The sequence below is a fragment of the Sitodiplosis mosellana genome, unplaced genomic scaffold, assembly GCF_009176505.1.
Source record: "Sitodiplosis mosellana isolate CC-2019 unplaced genomic scaffold, AAFC_SMos_1.0 Smas_scaffold_6226, whole genome shotgun sequence".
Classification (NCBI taxonomy): domain Eukaryota; kingdom Metazoa; phylum Arthropoda; class Insecta; order Diptera; family Cecidomyiidae; genus Sitodiplosis; species Sitodiplosis mosellana.
In genome coordinates this window covers 20,294,581-20,307,249 of record NW_022601467.1, presented here as the reverse complement: position 1 = coordinate 20,307,249, position 12,669 = coordinate 20,294,581, and the positions used below count along the sequence as shown (strand labels likewise).

At 34.6% G+C, this 12,669-nt stretch overlaps 5 protein-coding genes and 1 long non-coding RNA gene across 7 annotated transcripts; 3 read left to right on the top strand and 3 right to left on the bottom strand.

The window, feature by feature from the left end:
- Positions 1-28: 28 nt before the first annotated feature.
- LOC129578830 (uncharacterized) lies at positions 29-1,132 on the top strand. The gene is made up of 4 exons (XM_055468011.1): positions 29-286; positions 358-404; positions 613-826; positions 908-1,132. Exons 1-4 carry the CDS (start codon positions 172-174, stop codon positions 1,024-1,026), a joined length of 495 nt encoding a protein of 164 aa, XP_055323986.1. The 5' UTR covers positions 29-171; the 3' UTR covers positions 1,027-1,132.
- Positions 1,133-1,155: 23 nt separating this feature from the next.
- On the bottom strand, positions 1,156-2,937 carry LOC129578818 (trypsin delta-like). Its single transcript, XM_055467979.1, has 3 exons — positions 2,570-2,937; positions 2,033-2,398; positions 1,156-1,931 (listed from the first exon to the last, which is right to left on the bottom strand). The coding sequence occupies exons 1-3, from the start codon at positions 2,614-2,616 to the stop codon at positions 1,451-1,453; spliced, it is 894 nt and encodes a 297-aa protein (XP_055323954.1). The 5' UTR covers positions 2,617-2,937; the 3' UTR covers positions 1,156-1,450.
- A 1,949-nt stretch (positions 2,938-4,886) lies between these two features.
- LOC129578817 (terpene synthase-like) lies at positions 4,887-6,600 on the bottom strand. Its single transcript, XM_055467978.1, has 2 exons — positions 6,415-6,600; positions 4,887-6,060 (listed from the first exon to the last, which is right to left on the bottom strand). Exon 2 carries the CDS (start codon positions 5,929-5,931, stop codon positions 5,023-5,025), a length of 909 nt encoding a protein of 302 aa, XP_055323953.1. The 5' UTR covers positions 5,932-6,060; positions 6,415-6,600; the 3' UTR covers positions 4,887-5,022.
- LOC129578828 (uncharacterized) lies at positions 6,337-7,421 on the top strand. Of its 2 annotated transcripts, none has more exons than XM_055468005.1 (5): positions 6,337-6,476; positions 6,618-6,774; positions 6,832-6,878; positions 6,962-7,157; positions 7,226-7,421. In XM_055468005.1, exons 2-5 carry the CDS (start codon positions 6,624-6,626, stop codon positions 7,342-7,344), a joined length of 513 nt encoding a protein of 170 aa, XP_055323980.1. In that variant the 5' UTR covers positions 6,337-6,476; positions 6,618-6,623; the 3' UTR covers positions 7,345-7,421. The 2 variants fall into 2 exon arrangements, with proteins under 2 accessions (XP_055323980.1, XP_055323981.1); XM_055468006.1 differs by having other exon boundaries at positions 6,421-6,504.
- LOC129578837 (uncharacterized) lies at positions 6,754-7,854 on the bottom strand. The gene is made up of 3 exons (XR_008689137.1): positions 7,830-7,854; positions 6,934-7,745; positions 6,754-6,857 (listed from the first exon to the last, which is right to left on the bottom strand). It is a non-coding gene; the product is annotated as an uncharacterized LOC129578837 (long non-coding RNA).
- Positions 7,855-7,913: 59 nt separating this feature from the next.
- On the top strand, positions 7,914-9,103 carry LOC129578832 (uncharacterized). The gene is made up of 5 exons (XM_055468014.1): positions 7,914-8,148; positions 8,227-8,392; positions 8,474-8,520; positions 8,670-8,826; positions 8,898-9,103. The coding sequence occupies exons 2-5, from the start codon at positions 8,239-8,241 to the stop codon at positions 9,002-9,004; spliced, it is 465 nt and encodes a 154-aa protein (XP_055323989.1). The 5' UTR covers positions 7,914-8,148; positions 8,227-8,238; the 3' UTR covers positions 9,005-9,103.
- The last annotated feature ends 3,566 nt before the right edge of the window (positions 9,104-12,669 follow it).

Here is a 12,669-nt window from a genome sequence, read left to right as displayed (position 1 = left end):
CCACACTCATTTGACTATCATACGTCGTGCCGTTCATTAGGCTCGGAGACTTTTGTGCTAACCAATCGATATTCTCATAATTGAAGAGGCGAACAAGGAAAATAGTTGATTTCTCGAAATTGAACGAAAGAAAAATTGAATTTGATTTCATTTGAAAACAAGCAGAAAATCATGCGAATGCCAAATTTGTTTCGTTTTGACTGGAAAACGGGAGGAATAGTAATCGGTGTGTTGAGTTTGATATGTTCATTTCCGGTATCTGCATCTGGAGATGTGTCAGTGTCTCGTAAGTTTGTCTGTTATTCACCAACAAAAAAACAATCCCTAATCCATCGACAATTTTGGCTTGGTTTCTAGTGCACTTTCTAATCGTGTCGGGTTGTCTTCTTTACGGGATTTATAAGGTAAACATGTGAACAACCGAACATAATAATACGCGAAAGGTGATTTTTTCGATGACGCAAACCCTGAATTCTCATAAGAAATTCATGAGTACATCACCATTGAAACAAAAAGAGCTCTCGTTTCTTTCATCATATCATAATTTCGCATCAAATGTTTTTTTTGGAAAATTAATATGAACATTTCTGGTCTTCATTGTTTTTCCAATAGGAAAAATCCGAATTTTTGATCCCATATTTGGTCGAGCTCGTCATCATTCTAATTCAATGTGTAATTTCGATTGTAAACTTCATCTTACTAAAACCGTATGACGAGCGCAATTTCGAGGATGATGTGGTCACCGATTTCTTTTATGAGAACCCAAAGCATTTTACAGCCGAAGAAAAGCGATTTATGTTGGGTGCGCTCGGAATTACGTCAGTAGGTAAATACTCAAACACACACACACACACACACGCTGAATTTAAAACGGATAAATTTCAAATGAGCCCCCTTTTCTGTGTAGTAATTATCTTTTTCTGGGCTGTGATATTGGCATTGTATCGACGTATGCGTTATGTTCCGGAATTGAGCAACGGCATGGTCAACGTTGAAAATGGTATCGAGGGAAAAATTTGTGCATAATCGATATGATATTGATTTTTAAATCATATTCCGCCTAACATTGTTATTTCTAGCTTCAAACAATAATTGAGCATTTTTACACACAAACATTTCAAATGTGATAAAATGTACAAAAAAAAACAGCACGCAAAAGTTTTTATATGCAATTTATTGAAACACATTTCCACCGAATTTTCATTGATTATTTTGTTTGGCTGTGCACGAAATATATTTATACTATTACAGAATTATTTCAAAAATGACAAAAAAAAAGATTTTCTTCTTTGAAAAAGATGGTTGATTGACTTATATGACAATTAATAAATTAAATTAAATGTACGGGGTCAGAATAGCTGTCGGTTAATGTCGTACAATTTTGGCTGAACAATTTTATTGGGCCATAACGTTGTTTTTGTTCTTCATCACAAGATGCAAAAGAAAATAATCATGGTACACATGTGCAATTGATACTGTTTGTTATATTCGTGATAAAATCAAAATTTCCAGCAACGGATGTCGCGCCAACTGCATATTGACCACTACATGAAGTCCCTAATAGATATGCTGAGTAGCTAATAATACCAGTTATCACTCTAACAGTTCCACCAGCTACCACTTTATAAACAAGTATTCCAGCACCTGAATCTCCACCACAAACCGAGTTTCCAAATGTAGCCAACAAACAAATCGATTCTCGGATAATAACCAGAGGGTTGTATGATTTTACAATGCACCAAATATATGTAATGGATTGCATTTGGAGGAATTGAAGATATTCAGAAGGAGCCGGTAGCGTTTCATTCAACGGTCCTCCGCTCGTAATATAATGTGTTGTATTGGGAGAAGGATAGTTGCAAGCTAAAGAAACTGCGAAAAGTGTATCGGTGAAGGAAAGTTCAACAACAAGTATGATGATACCAACATCGCTATTGAGTGAAACACAGGATTAATAAATACGTAAATAATTTAATGAAATTATTTTAAGAGAAATGACATATGGTCTGAAAAAAACGTGAACGACACTTACTGAATAATTAAATTTAAATTGAATAATGGATGAACACGTACGTTGGCTTTGGGGACTGATTCGTTGTAACTTTTATCGGCAGATTCAACTCGAACAAATGATACCAGATTATAAATGCAATGTGCGACTGTGAGGATATGCTTGCTTGTAATAATCGTACCTCCACAGTAGGGATATCCATCTAGCCAAAGCGCAACAGTGGGTCCAGCCTCTTGAGCTGTTGCATTTCTACCACCTTTAATTGCACTCGCGGGCACTGCGATTGCCACAATAAGAAATATAAATGTCTTAAAATTGATCATTTTAATTGCAACGTTTCTTTTTTCACCAATTTGGCCAACTCTCTTCGATGGCAAAACACGTCTGCTGAATAAATGAAATGGAATATCATTTAAAATTTTGATTTAAACAATAAATCCTGTAACTGTTGTTGCAGTTGTTGAAATTTAAAAATAAAAACACACACATAAAGTCTAGCAAATTTCACAATGGCTGCATTCTTTCACTCTTTCGGATGAAAGTACAAATGATACTTACTCATAGAACTCGCGTATTTCAGCGATTTGTCTGTTATTTGGGAACATGAGCGAGATTTACAACACCAGTCTAGGCAACTGAAAAAACATATTGTTTTCGTTGTCTTTGAGTAGGTCTCTGACCAGGATTTCAATGTCAGTTGACATCAAACTCTCGCTTTGGCTCTCTTTCTCCATCTTTTTCCATCTTTCTTCATTCTGTTTATTATCATTTTTCACAAAATTCCATTTTTATTTCGATACTTTTTCTTTACTCGAGTCTTCTAGTAGAAGACTTCTACGTTGTTATTGCTATGGATGTGGATGAACACGAAACTTTTTTTTGCAAAAAAAAACAACATGAATTGTACCTAAAAGTGAATCGCTGTATAAACGCTAGAATCTCTCAACATATAAATTATAAATCATATCATTTATGTCGATCGTAGGCGAAAAATGGATCTGGATAAAAGTGTTCGATTGCTTTTATTATCAGGGCAACCGGAAATATTTATGAAAATATTTTTTTCTTTCGAAAACCATTGAATTATGGTATAAATATTAAATTTTTCATAGAAAATATACAGATTGAAGACTATTCAAACAGATTACAATGAATTAAAACATGCATTTTCGAAGTTTCGTATGAAAACAAGCGACATTGACATCCCATAACAATACTATCTATCTCATATGCTATAGCAATGTTTGACGTTTAGAACTTTGTTGGGAGCGCCGCCAAACATAAATTTCTGTAGTTGTTTGTTGAACGAAACTATTATTTTCATTGTTTTTCAGCTCTTTATTTTTACATCTGGTTTGTTCTTCATGCCTTGTACAAACAGGAACGTCGTTTAAGCCGCGTATTCAATCGACTTATAATTTTAACTGGACTAATTTGTTCAGATTATGATTTAATTGAAAAATGTTTTATCAAAACAATTTATCAGCTTTTGTTAATTTGTTTAAAAAAGAACTGTATGAAAAATCGTTGAACAATTTTGGTTATCAGATCCACAATGAAAACCGATGGTCCGAATAGAAAAAAATCTAAAAATTTGAATCATTCATTTATGGAATATGTATTTCTATTTGCAACTTTTTAAGGTTTTGACTTCAAATGTACTGATTTACATCCAAAACTGCTAAGTTTTGATCAATTCAGATCACATTTGGTTTTGAAATTTCATACACGCAAGGAATGGTCGTCTTGCACTGAGGCTATGATAAAGCGTGATCTTCAATGTGTCCAAAACGCATGAATACGGCATCGCATAAGGCAGTTATCGCATAAATATCGCGCGATAATTTTCTGCTTGCGTTGCCGCAGTATACGATATTTCAATAGCCGTCTTACGACGCACGTTCGAATTGCTTTACACATATAACGAAGCGAACGCAAGCGAGCGTCGCAAGATGACGGCCATTGAAATATCGTATACTGCGGCAACGCAAGCAGAAAATTATCGCGCGATATTTATGCGATAACTGCCTTATGCGATGCCGTATTCATGCGTTTTGGACACATTGGTGATCTTTCCGAAAAATATTTTGAACATCAAATGGCCAGAATTATGAGTCAGCTTCAAGTTAACGCATTTGAACTGGACTCCATACGTGACTATTAATTTAAAATTCCTAAAATATAGCTTACTCACAGTTTCATTTCACAAGAAATATTTTATCTTTCAAACGAGTAACAGATGAAAATATTTTTAGCTTACAATCTGCTTTTTCGACGCATGAGATTCATTTGAATCGTCCAAAGAAAATTCCCACGAATTCTTTGTTCCTAATTCGACATTTCGAAAGGGACATATGAATCATCGAACAACTTAACACCCGATTTGTGAGAGCAGATTCACAACATTCGATCTCGATTAAGCACCAGGCTCTAAAAGACTTTTCGATTTTCTTTATGATAATTTCTATCAATTTTTCTTTTGGGAGTCTTTCACTAAGTACTCCAGAAAAATAAAGACATTTTCAAATTGGCCGTAGAACATGATTTCTTATTGTGTCGCACAATTTACTTATAATTACATACCCAAGGCGGTAGCAAATGCGCGGATGTTCGATAAATATTCAACTGCAATTGACCTGTTTCGTGATGGATTTTTGCAACTATTTACTCAGGCCTCGATAACGTGAAGCTCGTTTGATGTGCAACATGCTTGTGTTGCCTCGCTAATTACAGTGTTCCCAATTTAATCATTGAATATTTAGAATTTTTGACCCTTGTCGATTTGCTTCAATCGCAATCTTATCAGATAATTCCAAGTAGCCAACGTTCAAGTGCCACATTGATTTGTATACAGAAAAAAAAAAATCATAAATGATTACTTTTCGCAAATGACAGACAATTCAAACGAAAAACGTTCAAAAGTATTCCTTTCATTTTATTCTCAATGATACGCAATTGACATAAAACTTTCCATTTTCATGTTCATAAATTATCACATTTGATTTTCCTTTTCAATATTTGCCCAATTCATTCAACAATAAGTCCATGTACTTGTTTGGCCCAAGATTAGCAATTTCTGCCTGTGCATCTTCATACAGCTTCTTCAAAATGTCACGAGTGTAGGCAAAACTGCCGGCCTCTTCAAGCAGCTGAACGCAACGCTTCTTCAAATTGACGTCTTCGGTGCGTAGCTTCAGAATCTCCAGAATTTCCTGGCTGTTCTTTTTGGCATTTACGGCATGCAAAATTGGGAAGCTAAATTTCCCTTCGGTCAAATCTTCACAAAAACTTTTCGTCACCGAGTATTCTTTGCTCGTCAGATTGAGGTAGTCGTCACGGATTTGAAAGAAGAGCCCAAGAATAGCGGTGATTCTTGTAAAATCCTTATCACTGTCACTGAACAAACGCATCAAGCCAACGCCCAGCATAAAAAGACCGCCCGTTTTGCGGATGGTCATGAGCTTGTATTCGGATTCCGTTGGGCATATGAAACTTTCACGCCAGTAAATTTCCATCCCTTGACCTCGGTGCAACTCCAACATTTGTTCCGTATACACTTTGACTGTATCTGGGTGACCAAGTCGTTGACATCGCTCCAGAGCCAAGAAGAACACATAATTGGCGGTATTCAGAGTGTTGGCTAATCCGTAAACGGAATGTGCCACCGGGAAACCGCGTCGTAAACACGAGTTATCTTCGATGTCATCGATCATCAAACTGGCATTATGTAACATTTGTACGATTTTACCGATCTCGTTGAGTGTATCCAACGGAATGTTCATCCAATGGTTGAATGCAGCTGTCAATCTGGATCGAATATTCTTTCCCGGCAGTTTTTCTATGTACGCAAAAGGCCGATCCAATTCTTTTTGCACATTTTTTCGCTCATACTCGTCCAACAGTTTATCAATACTTTCCATTGTGATGAATGTGTCGTCCCCCCGTTCGCACAGAATCGCTGAATCAATGCCGCCGTTTGAACTCTAATCACGACTAAAAGTAATTCACCTACTATGCCCTCAGCTGGCTTTAATTAGTCTCATATTATACTGGCAGAAAAAAACAAAGCAATGACGACACCAACAACAAAAACTGATAAGAAGCCAATAAATTGCACTTCAGATCTTATCGCTTAATATGAAAACATCATCACACGTGCACATACACATGAAAGAAAAGAATCAATTTGAACCAAATTGATAGCGCCAAACAGATCCTTTTGTCGCAGTGTATCAGTTGTGTTGAAGAGCAAACTTTTTAATGATAAGCTTCATTAACTTTGTTGATAAAGCGTCTCACATTGAATGATGACTGTGATTGGAATGCTTTCACCGAATGTTTAAAAAAAATGAACACTTTTTGTGTATTATTTACAATGGATAATTTCGATTGATCATAAATACCTCGAAAATTGAAGGAACCACACCAAATTTTGGGATCAAGTGTTTGTTTTAGGTTAAAATATGTAAGTTCTATTCTGATAAACTTTGCCGGTGAGCGACTTTATAGCGTAGCCTATGGACACTGAATAGCTGTTCTTTCTTTCTATTTACAATTGGAAAATCTCATTCTTCTGATAGAATAAAACCGAATATTCTAATTTTAGTTTGAGATGGTTATTTTGAGTAGTTGCTGCGGTTGTGTTGGCCTGAAAAAGGGTGGGGTAATAATTGCTTGGTTGCAAATGATGATAAGTATTTTATGTTGTCCCTATAATGCTCTACTGTTGAACGAGATCTTGTCAGACGGATCAATTTTCAGAGGTAAATGGTTTTGCTCCAGAACACAAATTCCAATTCATTCATTTTTCTCACTTCTAGTGGTGCTTCCGATTTTCAGCTATTTCCTGCTTTATGGCATATACAAAGTGAGGACAACATGAATAAGATGAGTTATCTGCTGTAAGAACCTTGGCTATTTACGTTTTGTATTTTCTACTCAATTCCATAGAACGATCCAGGCTGTATGATACCGTCACTGATTATGCTGTTAACAACGTCGGTTTTGTTTATCATTTTTCCAATCGTCACATTGATTTTCTATTTTGCCGATATTATGGAATACATTTCGGAAATGGTTGATGAAAAAACGTTTGACGGAATCACTATCTTATCTTTTGCTATGGCCATCAACTATGTCTGTGCAGGTCTTTACAAGCTAATAAATTCATATAATAACTTCGAAACTGTATTGAATTATTTTCTTGCATTTCAGCTCTCATATTGTACTTATGGTTCGTTCTATTTTCACTTTACAAATCCATGCGAGAGTGTAACAATAAGAATGCAGCAGCTTCATCAAGACGTGCCCGATCAATTACATCAAATGCATGAAAAACAATTTCAAAACTATCAACAATTATCAAATAACAAAAAATGAATGCAATAAAAATATATGTTATTTGCGTTTATTCCTGTATTGCAATGAATATTATTAGTTATATACCCAGCTAATATATCACCCTTATCGACATTCTTAACAGTTTACAGTTTACAACCTATAGCTGAAGTTGTGCATGTCTAATAGACGGTGATACGGTTGATTCATACACAGCATAGTCGACTCTTTAATTAGGGCCAAGATTCATGTGAGGTGGATGTGTCCATTTATTATCCATGTGACAAAGTGACTTTGATCGAAGATGTCCTGATTCTGGCCAAATTTCATGTAATGGTGACATTGAAAAATTAAATCAATAGCACGAAAGAAATATTGATTTAAATCATCGAAAATTCTTTATGAAAAATCAGAAGAAGAAAAAAATGACAAAGCGATATAATAAAATGTGCGCAATTTTTTCCTCTCTTTGGATACTAACATTAAGTCAGTTCCTGCCAATTTTTAGCTCATTACTAAATTACAAATATATTCCTAATTTGCGCATGTTTGTTGATCGCAATGAGTGTGTTCAATGTTCATGCCGATATGATAAGGCTAATCAGATAAGTTTGATCGTTCTTCGTAGTATCAAATTCAATTGACGTTTTGCTTTGCTTTGTTTAAAACTGTTTTGACTATTTGTTCTGTGTGCGCTTGTAAATTGGGATTGATTGAAATACTTTTTGGAATCGAATACAATTTCCACGAAATCTTCAGTTAATTTTGCATCTAATCATAAGCGACATTAGTTTTGAAAGGTAAATTTAAAGTACATTAAACAAAAGATGCATTTAAACAATGGAAAAAAATTCATCGGTGACCCAATTTCTTTTCAGGTATCTGTCAAAATGTTGAGCCCTGAACGATCTTGGTGTTGGACCGATGCAAAAACCATTGGATTGTTAATTGGCTTTTCACGAATTATATTACTCTCGAACATGATTGTATTCCGCACAATATCAATGCCCGCCATCATATTCATTGAAGAAGCCGTGGTACCACGTGAGTTTATTACAAGTCTAATAAATACTTGCAATCAAACTTTAACCTTTGTAATAAATTCCATTCCAATCGTTTGCACAGTTTTGTTTATATTTTTCGATATCTGCTGGATTCATGGACTTTATACGGTTTGTATTTTATTACACTTTGAAAAAAAGACAATTCAACAAATCGAGAATTGGTTACAAACCTATATTGGGAGAAAATTTCATTTGAAAATGAATAAAAAAATATAAAAAATATGCTAAAACCCCATTGATATGTTTAATATAAATAGGAAAAACCAAAACTACTTCTACCGACTTTGGTGACTGTGACCATCGAAATTGTTTCACTAATTTCGTTAGCCATCTATCAAGTCATGGACATGGTTTACTTAAATTACAATGCCGAATCGTTTGCATGGATAACCGTAATGTTTGCCATCTCTATAGGTGCTTATCGCCATTCGCTGAATTTAGACAAAGAAACATACTTATTTTGTTTTTTCACTCTTTACTTTTAGCAATAGAATGTTTTGTTTGGATCACTGGCTATATTCTCTACAAGCGGATGAAAAAAACTCAAGGGTTCCAGAACCTTACCAAAATTGAATATCTTGATATAGTCTAATTCAAACTAAAATCTAATTATTGGATAAAAATTGGGGAAAAATCGAATGAAATAAATTCTTGAAATTGTTTGTCACTCGATGTACGCGAAGTGGGATTTTTATTTCATCACATAATTCCCGAAATTGATAAATGTTTTTATTATTATTTATCATTTCGTTTGATGTGTACAGAACATCAAATTAAATCGCCTCGAATTCGATAAGGCGTAAATCGAAGGCTCTGTCGTTTTGATAACGGCATTTTTGTTATGTTCTTTGAAATCCATATTGCTTGCAAAACTATCCACAATGACGTTAGAAATCAAACTCATTCATTTATTGCATACGTAGTTGGTGAATAGAACACGGATAGTATGCGTAAGTGGAGCAATATCGTCCTAGTCGAAATTATAGTGTTCGCAAATGATGTAAAGACATTTTTGAGAATTGACGCTCAATAAGACCTAAGGAGATTGCAAGCTGGTATTAACAAGTTTAATAGCTAGTTTATAGCATCGACAATATTCTGAATGTCAATATTAATTGTTTGTCTGTAAGTCGGGCTCTAAATGACCTCAAACACTTAAAATTTGTCATAAATCTGAAAAAAAAATTCAATATTGTACCTTTCTAAAACTCTATGATGAGATACGCAATGTGTAATTTACGCATTCCAAGCACTTTTTCAATTTGTTTTTTCCATAATTACCGTAGATCCATTTGTATTCAAAGTCAATACTTACGTTTGGCGAGAGAGAAGATTCAAGAGCCACATATTTACCTATTTAGTGAGTGAGTCGCGGATGAGAATACAAACAAAAACACCATGGGACATTGTGTTTGTATTGTTTGTAGTCTAATGACGAAGTGAATGCCAGCTATATCGCTCCTTCGTGCAGACTTGCGCGCTTCTCTCACGCTTTGCTTTATCTCATCCGCATGCGGCTCGCTCATTAAATGAGTGTTAACATTGATCTGAATGAAGAACGCTTGAGCACAATTAAGAGATACGTAATGAATAAATTGCAGCAAAATCACTAAATAACTGAATTTTTCCCCAGAAATAATTAAAAGATATATAACATTTCATTCCCATAGATTCAATAATAGTCACTGCATTGTGGCGGCGGTAAATCTTGTAGAAATCTACCAAATGCTTTACTTCTTTCTTTCTAGTTCTGTGGAGGTCGCTGCAACAATCACTATAGTGTATACAGAGACATTTGCCAACAAATGAACAAATATACATTTCTATTATAAGCCAAAAGTATTTACAAAATTGACTCATGAGGCTGTTAAATACTATTTTTCCTTACCAATGATTGAATAATGACATAGGGAAATAGTTTTTTATGTTCAACTGACTAACCATGGTAAATTCAGTTTCATTTTGATTGATTTACTGATTGCATTTCTTTCAGAGAATTGTGTCTAATAAAAAAAATAATTTATAGGAGTGTCAAGTGTACTGACAAACACGGTTAAATTGTCACTTTGATGTCGACACCTGTATGATTTAATGAGAATAAAGATGATAAAGATTTGATAAAGCCTTCTCTGAAAAAAATTCCCCATGCAAATGCTCCAAAATGGAGAGTATTCATTCTTATTAATAGAAGTGAAATCAAGCAACAAGCGTCTTCAAAATCACCACGATGAAGAAATATGACGTTGGATTGAGGGCGTGCCATGTCATAATTCTTTTTTAAAGCATACATGGCAGAAAGGTAAACTGAAAGAATCTGAGTAAGCGATAAGAATCTATGAGTCATATTACAAATTTTCGAGGAATATATTAAATGTGTGGCGGTTAAGTTCTGACTAGTTGTGACTTCAATTGAATGGTTTGGAGCGAAAATGTAATACAGAAAAGTTGAGCGGAAAAATGTCAAATGAAAGGGGATAGCTATATAGTTCACTATAGTTTACTATTCAGTTGACTATATAGTTATCCCCTTTCCGCTCATTCATCATCGACGTTTTTCCGCTCAGATTTTCTGTATTACATTTCCGCTCCAAACCATTCAATTAGTCTTTCGCCGAAAGCTTATTAACCATGGATAAAAGTGCAATTTACAACCATCGATAAATTCTTTTTTATGGTCAATATAATGATAGTTCCGCATCAATAATTTTGCCATTGTTCTTTTGGACGGTAAGTAAACTAAGCGCACGTATCCAAAAGGTGCGTACCGAAAAAAGTCAGTTTTTTTTGGGTTTTCAACAGCTTTAACACATTGACAAATTTGAAATAAAATTTAAACATTTTCTCTAAATCCATTTATAGAACAGAATATTTTGAAATAAACTCTGTAAATTTAAGCATTTTAAGCAGCTATTTAGGTTTTAAAAAAAAATACGTGGATTGTATTTAATGGGGTACAGGTTCTGGCTACACGACAAAAGTCAAAAACTGAACAGAAGTCCACCGCCTGGGTGACCAGTAGAGCAAAAAATGCAAAAAATGCCGAAAATTTGCCATTTTTTTTGGTCATTTTACACTGTAACTGGCCCAGAAGGCCTTTTCAAGGGCTGATGTCTTGGTAAAAGTTGTAGATATTGACGAGCCAAACAAAACCCCATCAACAGTTTCTGCCGAAAATTGGCTAGAATAATGGAATCGGTCGAAATGTTGCGATCTAAAATGACTTCCGAAATCGCTGTCATGAAAATTTGCATATGGGACTTGGCACGGAATTTTATATGGTACCCATATCGTTTTTTTAGACAAAACCTATTTTTTGAGGTATATTTTTCGAAACTGGACGGCACTTTTTTTCTTCGACCATCTTTTTTTTTGGACCACTCTAATGCACATACATAATAAAAAAGAGAAAATTCTACGACTTAAATAGGAGAAAGCTGATCTCATGCTCCCCGCCTTAGTTTTGTCAATAATTGATGCGATTCACATGGTCATAATCGAAATTCTTCTTATCATGAATTATTCAGCACTTGAAAAACTTAATGACGATCATAAGCTAAGCTCCCAAGAAGAACAAGATTTATCCGTTGTAATTCCTTTCTGTATTTTTTATTCAATAGCGGCAGGTAAATGACAAACTGACACAACCCACACAATTTAGAATGGAATTTTAATCATTTTTTCTATTATTTTCATTATTTTTAAGCTTTTTCTTTCTATTTCTGGTGTGTTCTTCATGCCTTGTACAAAGAATTCAAGGGCACCAACAGCAACGTCGTTTAAGCCGCGTTTTCAATCGACTTATGATTTCAACTGGACTAAGTTGTTCAGATTATGATTTATTTGAAAATGTCCATAAATAAAGGCCATTAGTTTGATACAAAGTCAAACAATTTATCAGCTTTTGCTTATTTCTTAAAAAAAAAACTTATATGAAAAATCATTTGTTGCACAATGAATTAAACAAATTGTTTCTGTACCAGGAAGTGATAAGCCGTGGAATTGTATATGCGTAATTATTAGAAAGACTCGACTATCGAGTGTCGATAAGACATAGGGTGCTTGATAAAATAAATGCATTGGACGAACATTGTTGACATTTATGAAACAGCTGTGCAATTCTCCCTGTTATCATCAAATAATATCTTGACGTTTTGACTGAGCCCGTAACTAACCATCAATCAATATTCGACACGAATTGTTGCAATTTTTAAAAGCGGAGATTTCTCCATTTTTAGGCCAATCAGCATTCTCAGTGGG

Coding starts and splice junctions, on each gene's coding strand:
- LOC129578818 (XM_055467979.1), bottom strand. CDS start 2,616: ATGTTCCCAAATAACAGACAAATCGCTGAAATACGCGAGTTCTATGA. Junction 2,399..2,569: donor GAAATACGCGAGTTCTATGA/GTAAGTATCATT, acceptor TCATTTATTCAG/CAGACGTGTTTTGCCATCGA. Junction 1,932..2,032: donor AATTTAAATTTAATTATTCA/GTAAGTGTCGTT, acceptor TTCACTCAATAG/CGATGTTGGTATCATCATAC.
- LOC129578817 (XM_055467978.1), bottom strand. CDS start 5,931: ATGGAAAGTATTGATAAACTGTTGGACGAGTATGAGCGAAAAAATGTG.
- LOC129578830 (XM_055468011.1), top strand. CDS start 172: ATGCGAATGCCAAATTTGTTTCGTTTTGACTGGAAAACGGGAGGAATA. Junction 405..612: donor TTCTTTACGGGATTTATAAG/GTAAACATGTGA, acceptor TTTTTCCAATAG/GAAAAATCCGAATTTTTGAT. Junction 827..907: donor GCTCGGAATTACGTCAGTAG/GTAAATACTCAA, acceptor TTTTCTGTGTAG/TAATTATCTTTTTCTGGGCT.
- LOC129578832 (XM_055468014.1), top strand. CDS start 8,239: ATGTTGAGCCCTGAACGATCTTGGTGTTGGACCGATGCAAAAACCATT. Junction 8,521..8,669: donor GGATTCATGGACTTTATACG/GTTTGTATTTTA, acceptor TAATATAAATAG/GAAAAACCAAAACTACTTCT. Junction 8,827..8,897: donor AATGTTTGCCATCTCTATAG/GTGCTTATCGCC, acceptor CTTTACTTTTAG/CAATAGAATGTTTTGTTTGG.
- LOC129578828 (XM_055468005.1), top strand. CDS start 6,624: ATGGTTATTTTGAGTAGTTGCTGCGGTTGTGTTGGCCTGAAAAAGGGT. Junction 6,879..6,961: donor TGCTTTATGGCATATACAAA/GTGAGGACAACA, acceptor TCAATTCCATAG/AACGATCCAGGCTGTATGAT. Junction 7,158..7,225: donor CATCAACTATGTCTGTGCAG/GTCTTTACAAGC, acceptor CTTGCATTTCAG/CTCTCATATTGTACTTATGG.